The sequence below is a fragment of the Triticum dicoccoides genome, chromosome 3B (assembly GCF_002162155.2).
Source record: "Triticum dicoccoides isolate Atlit2015 ecotype Zavitan chromosome 3B, WEW_v2.0, whole genome shotgun sequence".
Classification (NCBI taxonomy): domain Eukaryota; kingdom Viridiplantae; phylum Streptophyta; class Magnoliopsida; order Poales; family Poaceae; genus Triticum; species Triticum dicoccoides.
Genome location: NC_041385.1, coordinates 656732398 through 656744418, shown reverse-complemented (window position 1 = coordinate 656744418; position 12021 = coordinate 656732398). Strand labels below are relative to the sequence as shown.

The 12021-nt window shown below is 52.2% G+C and overlaps 1 protein-coding gene across 1 annotated transcript; it reads right to left on the bottom strand.

Moving 5' to 3' along the window:
- Window positions 1-11049: 11049 nt before the first annotated feature.
- LOC119274211 lies at window positions 11050-11748 on the bottom strand. The gene has a single exon (XM_037554869.1). The coding sequence runs from the start codon at window positions 11746-11748 to the stop codon at window positions 11050-11052; it is 699 nt and encodes a 232-aa protein (XP_037410766.1).
- Window positions 11749-12021: the final 273 nt, after the last annotated feature.

Sequence of the window (12021 nt, the reverse complement as noted above, 5' to 3'; positions counted from 1 at the left end):
GTCCGAAGGGCATAGTGTTGAAGCAGAACGGCCCATATGGGGTAATGAATGTTGTTACGGCTGTGTCGGACTCCTTCATTTTGATTTTATGGTATCCGGAGTATGCATCGAGGAAACACAGTGAGTCATGTCCGGTTGTAGCATCAATAATCTCATCGATGCGAGGGAGGGGAAATGGATCCTTAGGGCAGGCCTTGTTGAGGTCTTTGAAATTGACGCATAGGCGCCAGGATTTATCCTTCTTTGGCACCATCACCAGGTTTGCCAGCCAGTCCGGGTGTTTTATTTCTCTGATGAATCCGGCCTCGATTAACTTGGATAGCTCCTCCCCATAGCTTGTCGTTTGGGTTCGGAAAAGCGCCACAGTGTTTGCTTGACCGGTTTATATCCCTTCAGTATGTTTAGGTTGTGTTTAGACAACCTGCGTGGGATTCCCGGCATATCAGAAGGGTGCCAGGCGAATATGTCCCAGTTCTCGCGCAGGAACTCTCGTAGCGCAGCGTCAACCATTGGGTCCAGTTGTGCCCCGATGGATGATGTCTGGGGTCCATCGGATGGACTTGAAATTTGACTATTTCATCTGCTGGTTAAGGTGGATTTGGGTCGCTTGTCCAGGACCACGTCGTCCCTATCCATCATGGAGCGTAGTGCAGTTAACTCTTCAGCCGCGAGGGCTTCAGACAATGCCCCGAGGGCCAGGGCTGCGGTTTTGTTTTCAGCGCGGAGTGCTATGTCCGGATCACTGGCAAGAGTGATAATACCATTGGGCCCGGGCATCTTGAGCTTCATGTACCCATAATGAGGTATAGCTTGGAAGCGTGTAAATGCATCTCGCCCTAATAAGGCGTGATATCCACTGTTGAAAGGGGCCACTTGGAAGGTTATCTCTTTGGACCAATAATTCTCCAGCGTGCCGAATACCACGTTGAGTGTGATTTTTCCCGCGCATCGCGCCTCCCGACTGGGAATGATTCCTCGGAAGGTCGTGCTACTTTGCTCAATGCGGCTCCTATCTATTTCCATTTTGTTGAGAGTTTCCTCGTAAATGAGGTTTAGTCCACTACCGCCGTCCATGAGCACTTTGGTAAGCTAAAAGCCGTCCATGATTGGACTGAGGACCAAGGCGGCTGGTGCCCGGATTGTTCTGAATTTTGGTTCGTCATCGGCATTGAAAGTTATGGCCATGTCATCCCAGGGGTTTATTGGTGCTACTTGGCAGACTTCAGCGAGGCTGCAGAGTGCCCTTTTGCGCCTATTGTTTGAGGTGAAAGTCTCGAAGACCGTCAATACTCTAAGGTCATCATCTTCCGTGGGGTGTTGCTCTGCGGTATTTTTGGTGAGGAGATCCTCGCCGCTCTTGGCCACTTGTCGGAGTATCCAACATGATCTAAGGTTGTGGGTTTTTTTTTGACTGTGAACTGTGGGGTAAAACCCCCCACAGCTTATCAAAACTTTATTAAAGCCAGACAACAGTTACAACAACATGATTACAAGAGGTAACCTCTAAGGCTGTGGGTTGGTATGGTATCCGGTGTTCTGTGTATTTTGCATGGCTTATTGAGCCATCCCTCCAGAACGGTTCCGCGCCCCGTAATGGGCTTTGATTTTTTTACTATTGGATCAGGCGACCCATGAGGGTGCATCCTTTTTGCCCGGACGAGGGGTTGAGTGGAAACTGGTAGCTCCCAAGGAGCTGCCTGAGTTTTCCAGGCGTTTTCCATTACGCAGTACTTCTATACTCTGGTTGCCAAGTCAGCAAAGTGTAATACACGACAGCGGTTAATGGCATTGAGGATTCTCGTTCGTGCAATTGTTTCAGAATAGTGAGATCGCGTCTTCATCGCGACAATCTTTGATCTTGTCTTTGACAAGGAGGAATGTGGCCCAAAAGTGCTGGACCGTTTCTTGAGACTGTTGTTGTATGTACATAAGATCCTGTGTAGCTAGGTGGGTGGGTGGATTTAAGTCTGAAACCTGACCCAATTTGGGATCCGGAGTTTGAGAAACTTCCAAACTTAATAGTTCGGGCTCCGGTATATCAACTGATTTTTTCAGGCCCGTTGTCCGATTCTAGGTTCGGAGGGCAGGGCGTGCTGTTTCGTGGACGGGTATCCGGCTCTTCAAGGCCGGAAATCTGAACATATCTCGTCCTCAACATAGAGAGAGAGTTGTTATTTTGCTTCTCGATTACCGTTACCTGATGGGTGATCGGTGGAGATTTGATTTCTCTCTGATCGAGTTTAAGCCCGATCTGATCGTAGTCTGTGGCGACCCCTAGGGCGGCGATGTGATCAAGGAGTTCATTTAAAGATGACAACTCCGTCGGGTCCATCCGTTTGGAGTGTTCAGAGTCAACACAGAGGCGATTTTCGATGACCCGAGAAGTCATCGTTGGCTTGATGGCCGAACGGGCGGTCATGGTAAAGCCGCCCAGCCGGAGGGTTTGACCTGGGGCCAGGGCTCCTCCGGAGGTGATACTGTCCTTGACAACAAGGCGAGCCATCAATCCTGTCTTGGACGTCACGGCGGAACTCCCAATGAAAGCACCAATGTCGGTGTCAAAACCGGCGGATCTCGGGTAGGGGGTCCGAACTGTGCGTCTAGGGTTGATGGTAACAGGAGGCGGGGGACACGATGTTTACCCAGGTTCGGGCCCTCTCTATGGAGGTAATACCCTACTTCCTGCTTGATTGATCTTGATGAATATGAGTATTACAAGAGTTGATCTACCATGAGATCGTAATGGCTAAAACCCTAGAAGTCCAGCTTGTATGATTATGATTGCCCCTACGGACTAAGCCCTCTGGTTTATAAAGACACCGGAGGGGACTAGGGTTGTACAAATTTGGTTACAGAGAAAGGAATCTTCATATTCGGGCGCCAAGCTTGCCTTCCACGCCAAGGAGAGTCCCATCCGGACACAGGTGAGAGTCTTCGGTCTTGTATCTTCACAACCCATCAGTCCGTCCCATGTCAATAGGCCGGACGCCCGGGGACGCCTTAATCCAGGACTCCCTCAGCCTCGGCCAGCGCGCTCTTGAGGGCCTCGACCTCAGACGCGTCAACTATGAGCATAATCATAAACTCATTTAGATAACAAATCGGAACTCATATCATTTCAGATATGCTTTGGTATTGCATACCTTTCTTTTCCTCCAACTTCCGCTTTAGTTTGGACACTTCGGCGACATGGGAGGTTGCCGCTAGCATCGAAGCATGTTCATCAAAATAGACATATATGTTATCTCCTGCGAAGAATTATTCGATCCTCTGTTCGGCCTTTCTTAGCGAACGCCCAACAGAGTCTCATGGGCTACTATCTATACACAGGCATTCCTTTTGCAAACAGCCAAAAATATATTACGTCACATACCTCAAAGCCTGTCAAAAGGCTGGTATAGGCTTCGTTCAATCCGTTTTTAGAAGACCGGACCTTTTCAACCACCGTACCCATAAGGGTACGGTGTTCCTCCACAATGGAAGCACTCTAAAGCGCTTCCACCAGAGTGTCCGGCACCTCCGGATTGATAGAGGACGCCGGTGGAGATGGCGCGCCCCCTTCTCTCGAAGGAGGCTACTCTCCCGATTCTGGAGCCGTATGGATCTCCGGAATAATATTTGGTTGGGGACCGAATTGGGCATGGCCCCCGTCGCCGGTCTCCATGGGGGTCGGTTCCCCCTCTTTTCGCCAACAGAGGTATTACCCTCCGTCACCACCTTCACGGCCTCCCGCACCTCCCCATGACCTGGAGAGGTTCTTCGGGACAACACATCGGTATTGTCCGTAGCGGTGGGTGGAGAGGCCCGCGGAGGTGACTCGCTCTCCATCATGTTCGTCCCCAGCGAATTCCCAGAGGACGATGATCGTTGGGGGATATCGCGAGCCGGACTGCAATGTGCAATTTAAATGTATTAGAACCACAAAGTATAAAATCAGATATATGTATGGTATCTTTGGATACTTACGATCCAGCCAAGGGCTTCGGCTTGGGGTGCCACTCGAGGGTGGCGTCGGCATCTGAAAGGGAGAGTTTCCCCTTCTTGGACGCCTCTGCCTCCAGGTCCATGAAAGCCGCCCTTTTCTTCTTTCCCCCTTGAGGGGAGAATTGCTCTCTTCCTCCTCTTCATCTTCGTCACAAGAGGAGAGATTCTTGGTGTCTTCAGACACAACATTCGAAGCGCCTTTACAGCAGGCGCCACCTCTGGCCTCCTTGCTCTTCTTCTTGGACTTCTTCTCCGGCGCCTGATACGGCACCGGAACCAGCATCCTCGTCAACAAAAGAATGCCTGGGTCTTCAAGTAGTAGAGCCGGACATTGGATCCACTCCGCCTTCTTTGTCCTGCCCTCTGGGAAGAATGGAAAGCTCAATATACTCCTTGGATTCACAAATTAAGGCCATCAGAAAACTTATGGGAGTGGTCGGATGAGCGCAGTCGAGGCCAAGGTCTTTGGTCGTCTTCGGCCACGACTTCTGATCCTTGGAAAGCAGCTTCCATATGTCTTCGTGCGTCGTGCCAAAGAACCGCTGTAGGGTACAAGGACTGGCCGGGTCGAATTCCCATATATACCGAGTCCGGCTTTGGCAGGGGAGAATCTGGCGAAAGAGCATCACCTAGATCACGCTGGCAAGACTGGTGTTCTTGTTTATCATAACCTTGATGCGATTCTGCAATGTTGTCACCTCGTCGGACGATGCCCAACCAAGGCCCTTGTTGAGCCATGATGTAAGCCACATTGGAGGACCGGACTTGAACTCAGGAGCGGAGGCCCATGTGGTGTCATGGGGTTCTATGATATAGAACCACACCTGCTGCCATCCCTTGACGGTCTCCACGAAGGTCCCCTTGGGCCATGTGACATTGGGAAGTTTGCTCACCATGGCACCGCCGCACTCCATGTGCTGACCTTCAACCACCTTCAGCTTCACATTGAAGACCTTGAGCCATAGGCCGAAGTGGGGAGGGATGCGGAGGAATGCCTCACACACGATGATAAATGTCGAAATGGTGAGGAAGGAATTTGGGGCTAGATCATGGAAATCTAGCCTGTAGTGAAACATGAGACCGCGGGCAAAAGGATGGAGGGGAAAGCCTAGTCTGCGAAGGAAATGGGGGATGAACACAACCCTCTCATTAGGCTCTGGGGTGGGAATGATCTGCTTTTTGGCAGGGAGCCGGTGGGCTATGTCCGCGGCCAAGTACCCAACTTCCCGGAGCTCCTTGATGTTCTCCTCTACAACAGAGGAAACCATCCACTTGCCCTGCGCTCCAGATCCGGACATGGCTAGGGGGTTTGGTGGCGATGGAAAATATTGGAACTTGGGCGCTGGAGCTCGAATGGGCAGATGGACCGAGGAGGAAGAAGGCATGGGGTAAAAGGATGGATCCTTACCTTCTTATAAAGGCAGTGGATATCAAGCTTCCCCTCATAATTCTTAAATATCGCCTATTCCCAAGGGGACGTGTGAACGACACAGTTGGATTACCCAAACCCATATTGATGAGAATCCCATGATAAGGGGACACGATCTCAGCTTTGACAAGACGTGTCGATGACCGTGCCTCGAAGCACGAAGCGGGGGTTGTAAAACAGTTCAGAATAATAACAAGGCCAGGACATAGCGCCTCACTGAAAAAGTCGCCTATGGACATGACTTATTTTGTTTTATGTGTTTTTGCCCTTACAGCTTGAGGTTGTAATTATTAAACAGAGCCGGATACACCTATTATGTACGGAGGACTGCTTTGGAGTATTCGGAGAAGGAACCCGCCTTGCAATGCCGAAAACAATCTGCACGCCGGATACATCGTCATTGAAGCCTGATTCAGGGGCTACTGAGGGAGTCCTGGACTATGGGGTCCTCGGGGAGCCGGCCTATGTGACATGGGCCGGACTGATGGGCCGTGAAGATACGAGATAGAAGGCCTTCTCCCGTGTCCGGATGGGAGTCTCCTTTGCGTGGATGGCAAGTTTGACGTCCGGATGTATAGTTTCCTTCCTCTGTAAACTGACTTTGTACAACCCTAGTCCTCTCCGGTGCCTATATAAACCGGAGGGCATAGTCCGTACAGGCAATCATAATCATACATGCTAGACATCTGGGGTTTAGCCATTATGATCTTAAGGTAGATCAACTCTTGTAACCCCTATATTCATCAAAGTCAACCAAGCAACATTAAGAGGGCCCGAAGCTGGGTGAAACATCATGTCCCCCGCCTCCTGTTACCTTTGATCCTTAGGCGCACAATTCGGGACCCCCTACTCGAGATCTGTCGGTTTTGACACCGACAGTTGGGGTCCAACATCCATGACGACCACATCGACTTCCTCCACGCAATGCGGAGGCTTCCTTGCTCCAACAATGTGGGCATGCGCATCCCCCCCCCCCCGAGCTGGAGATCTCGCCGCGGCCGGAGCCCGGTGAGTACATCGTCTCCGCGCGCACTTCCTTTGTGGTTTCGCACTCCCAGCTAGCGGCTTGTTCCGGGAGTTCCTCCACTTCTTTCGACTGCAACCACACCACCTCACCCCCAACACGGCGGTGTGCCTCCTTATATGTCTCCAACGTATCTATATTTTTTTTATTATTCCATGCTATTATATTATCTGTTTTGGATGTTTAATGGGCTTTAGTATCCTTATTTATATTATTTTTGGGACTAACCTATTAACCGAAGGCCCAGCGCTAGTTTCTGTTTTTTTTTTTTGCCTATTTTAGAGTTTTGTAGAAAAGGAATACCAAACGGAGTCCAAACGGAGTCCAAACGGAATGAAACCTTCGTGATGATATTTCTTGGACCGAAAGCAATCCAGAAGACTTGGATTTGAAGTCAGAAATGCCACGAGGCGTCCATGAGGCATGAGGGCACGCCCAGGTGGTAGGCGCACCCCCACCCTCGTGGGCCCCTCGTAGCTCCAGTGACGTACTTCTTTCGCCTATATATACTCTTATACCCTAGAAATACCAAGGAGAGCCACGAAACCACTTTTCCACTGCCGCAACCTTCTGTACCCATGAGATCCCATCTTGGGGCCTTTTCCGGCAATCTGCCAGAGGGGGAGTCGATCACGGAGGGCTTCTACATAACACCATTGCATCTCCGATGAAGCGTGAGTAGTTTACCACATACCTTCTGGTCCATAGCTATTAGCTAGATGGCTTCTTCTCTCTCTTTGATTCTCAATACAAAGTTCTCCTTGATGTTCTTGGAGATCTATTTGATGTAATACTCTTTTGCGGTGTGCTTGTCGAGATCCGACGAATTGTGGATTTATGAACAAGATTATCTATGAATATTATTTGGTCCTTCTCTGAATTCTTATATGCATGATTTGATATCTTTGCAAGTCTCTTCGAATTATCGATTTAGTTTGGCCTACTAGATCGATCTTTCTTGCCATCGGAGCAGTGCTTAGCTTTGGGTTTAATCTTGCGGTGTCCTTTCCCAATGATAGTAGGGGCGGCAAGGCACGTATTGTATTGTTGCCATCAAGGATAAGAAGATGGGGTTTATATCAAATTGCTTAAGTTTATCCCTCTACATCATGTCATCTTGCTTAATGCGTTACTCCGTTCATATGAACTTAATACTCTAGATGCATGCTGGATAGCGGTTGATGTGTGGAGTAATAGTATTAGATGCATAAATTTTCGGTCTACTTGACATGGACGTGATGCCTATGTTCATGATCATTGCCTTAGATGCCTTCATAATTATGCGTTTTTCTATCAATTGCTCGACAGTAATTTGTTCACCCACCGTAATACATGCTATCTCGAGAGAAGCCACTAGTGAAACATATGGCCCCCGGGTCTCTTTTCCATTATATTGCATCTCTTTAAATCTCGTTTACTATTTTGCAATCTTTACTTTCCAATCTATACAACAAAAATACCAAAAATATTTACTTTACTATCTCTATTAGATCTCACTTTTACGAGTGACCGTGAAGGGATTGACAACCCCTTTATTGTGTTGGTTGCAAGGTTCTTGATTGTTTGTACAGGTATTTGGTGACTTGTGCGTCGTCTCCTACTGGATTGATACCTGGGCTCTCAAAACTGAGGGAAATACTTACGCTACTTTGCTGCATCACCCTTTCCTCTTCAAGGGAAAAACCAACGCAAGCTCAAGAGGTAGCACCTCTCCGCCTTTGTTACCTTTTGGGAGGGATACCTCAGCGTCTTGCCGACTATCGAGCTCTGGGGTAGGTTCTTGTACCTCAAGCTGGGTACGTCAGCGAAGGAGGAGCCGGCCCAGTGCGGTGTGTGTGTGGCCATGAGGCGCTTAGGAGGCGGCACGCGCTTCCCATCGATCCCTCTACACGAGTCGACCAAGCTTTGGCAAAAATCATTCTTCACGTCCGAAACCTCCGCAACATTGACTATGTCAACCTGCCGGCTTATGTGCCTAGGCCGCCTGCTGGGCCGCGCAACAACTGGCAACAGCAGCCATCCAAGCGCCCCCTGTCGGCTCCATATTGTTAGTGTCCTCGCCCGGCTAGAAGAGATGACAAGCCGGGAGGGGCTCAAGCCGACCGACCTGCTAGCCGGCTTTGTCATGCGTCGGATGTCGCCGCTCAGCTTCGGCCGCACCTCATTAGCCAGATGAGCGGCCGCCGAGATCCATGTCGGATGTCCACCAAGGAGATGCCCAGGGTGGAGGTGGCCCGCCATGTCAATAACTTCTGCAACTGCAAGCTTAGTGAGGAGGAGTGGCATATCGGCAAGGAGCCTTACAGTCAGCGAACAACTTGCGGTCATCCGGATGCGCCTCGAGCCGACGCGCCGCCTGCTCCGCCGGCTTCAGCGCGTCGGGTCGCAGGTCTTGGAGGCCTTGTGACCAGTGGTCCGATCCCGCGGACTCCCAGTCGGACGGCCGACTGGCTGGAGGTGGCGACCAACCGGCTAGAAGCCTGGAAGGGCTCCGCGGTGTGGGCTGGGGCCGCCAAGGCACTGGAGTTTGTCAAGGCCTGGTACCTTGGCATGCGCCTAGCATAGCTGGTGACCTTCCGCCAGGAGGCGCTGCCGGAGCTGGCGGCGGAGCGCGAGAACATCGCCATCCGGGCGTCGGCTCTCGCCGACTATGCCGATGTTGACGCCTTCTTCCCAGAGCGGGTAGATGACGGTGTCGTTGTTCCTTCGTCCTGGTTTAGTTTGAACTTGTCGGATGGGGAGGACTCGGCGGAGGATATCACCTCCAGCGACGAAGGCGACAAGGACGTCGAGGACGAGGAAGGCAGCTACGTTGCTCCAGACAGCGGAGCGACCAGCCGGACTCGGCCCGACCCAGCGCCGACTAGCGACCCGCTGAAGACCACATCAGCCACCATCAACAGCCAAGCCGAGACCCTGCAACCGGAAGCCCCACCAGCTAGAGCTACGCCTGCCACCGACCAGTCCGCGCAGCCCGAGGGGTCGTCTGCCTAGATGGCCTGTTTATATTTTTTCAAGTTTTTTTTGTCTTTGTATTTGAGAACAATGTCAGTTATGTGCAGTTCCACCCACTTGGGGTGTATTTCTAAACTTGATGAATGCTGGCCTTGGGCCCTTTTGCAATGTATAAAGTTTAAATCCCCCACATTGTTGCATGTGTTGTCGGGTTCTAGCTTGAGTTTGCTTTTCTCTCTTTGGTTTTTTCATTTGCCGCCTTCCTTTGGCCGCCTCCCTGCCAGCCGGACAGCCGCTCTGCGGTCTGTGGCTGGGTCAGGGACTTGGTCGTTTAGAATGGGCAAGTTACTTCTGCCGCTTAGAGCATAGCTAATCAAGTGAGAAGTTGGTCTGCCGGCTGCTGAGCAGCCGGACGAGGGAGGCGAGAGGCTGGCTTGGCCCTAGTTGGCGTTTTCCTTAGTCGGTTTTCGTGTGGACAGCGTTTTCGGCCTTTGGCTCTTGCCAATCGGACAGCCGTGCTGCGAGCTGTGACTTGGAACGAAGAGAGGGCTTTGGCGTCGGCACACTACTAGTCGGCTCCGGCTAGTGTGAACTTAGGCCAAGGCGGCGAGCCCCTGGGCCGGCTGACCAGAACCCGGACGGGGCAGGAATGTATGAAAAAACTCAAATCATGGCATAAGCCTATCTCATAGATCAAAAGGTAGCCCCCGAGTGCATCTCAGGGGACCTGAGGTCTTTACTTAATACAAAAGTTGGTGTGGTACATATGCTCGCATCAACTATAAAACGGGCGGAGTAGGTTCGCGTTCCATGGCCGCTCCGTCTCTTCACCGGCTATGCTTCGCTTGCGTGCCCTGGGCTTTGGGGCGTCGATGAGGTAGTATGATTCGTTGCCCAAGGCCTTGCTGATGATGAAGGGGCCTTCCCAAGGAGCTGCGAGCTTGTGTTGGCCGGCTGATCACTGGATCAGGCGGAGCACAAGGTCGCCTTCGTGGAACTTGCGCGGCTTGACCTTCTTGTTGTGGTATCGGCGCAGGCTCTACTGGTAGATGGCGGACCAGCTGCATGCTAGCAGTCGGACCTCTTCCAGCAGGTCGATGCCGTCTTCTCGTGCCTCCTTTGCTTCCGCCTCTGTGTACATAGTGACGCGAGGCAAGTCGAACTCGATATCCGTGGGTATGATAGCCTCGGCACCGTACACGAGGAACGTGAAGCCGGTTGATCTATTGGGCGTGGTCCGAAGACTCCTGAGAACGGCCGGTAGCTCGTCGATCCAGCAGCCGGCCGATCGCTCCAGCAGCTTGATCAGGCGGGGCTTGATGTCGGATAGGATGAGGCCGTTTGCTTGCTCCACCTGGCCGTTTGACTATGGATGGGCAACGAACGCTAGATCCAGTCGGATACCCTGGTTTGCGCAGAATCAGGCCAAGGTGCCTTTGGCGAAATTGGTGTCGTTGTCGGTGATGATGCCGTGGGGGACGCCGTATCGAACGGTGATGTCGGTGATGAATGTGATGGCTGTCGGGTCGTTTAGCTTCTTTATTGGCTTGGCTTCTATCCACTTGGTGAATTTGTCCACGGCGACCAACAGATGAGTCATGTCGCCACGTGCTGTCTTGAATGGACCCACCATGTCCAAACCCCACACAGCAAACGGCTAGGTGATGGGGATGGTCTTGAGGATAGAGGCTGGCTGGTGTTGCTTGGTGCTGAACTTCTGGCATCCTTTGCACTTCTTGACCAACTCTTTGGCATCGTCCAAAGCAGTCGGCCAGAAGAAACCATGACGAAAGGCTTTTGCCACAAGGGCTCTGGAGGCGGCGTGGTGGCCACATTCGCCCTGGTGAATATCTATGAGGATCTCCATGCCCTTCTCCAGCTCCATGCAGCGCTGATAAACACCGGTCACGCTCTGCCTGTCGAGCTCTCTATTGACGATGGTGTAGGAGCCTGCTCGGCGCTGGATCTGTCGGGCTAGCACTTCTTCTGCTGGTAGTACGCGGCTTACCAGATAGTCGCGGATGGGATGTGCCCAAGATGGGGCCGCCACCACTATGAAGACGGCAACTGACACGAGGGTGGCCTGGTTGGGAGGCGGCGGGCTGGAGCCAGCCGCTCCTGGTGGTGCCGATGAAGTCCCTGGGCCGACTGCTGCAGCCCCCGGGCCGCCTGCTAGAGTTCCTGGGCCGGGTGCTAGTGGTGCAGCCCTTGGGCCACCTGCTGAAGTCCCTGGGCCAACTGTTGAAGTCCCTAGTCCGGCTGCTGAAGTCCCCAAGCCGGATCCGACTGCTCTAGGGTCAGCCGGCATGAAGATGGAGTCGGACTCTGGCGAGGGCTTGATAGACGGCTTGCGCATGCACTGAAGGGAGACACCGGTTGGTATGGCCTGCCGGGTGGAGCCAATGCGGGTGAGGGCGTCCGCTGCATCATTTTTTATGGGAAGTCCGTTGTGTTGTTGTCGGCTCGTGGCACATGGAGGAACTCGCACCCACCAAAGTGCCGGCTCATCTGCTGGACGAGGAAGCAGTAGCTTGCCATGTTGGCGACCTTAGCGTCCCAGTCATCGGACGACTGCTGTACCACCAAGTCCGAGTCGCCGTAGCAGAGGATGCGGCGGATGCCGATTTCC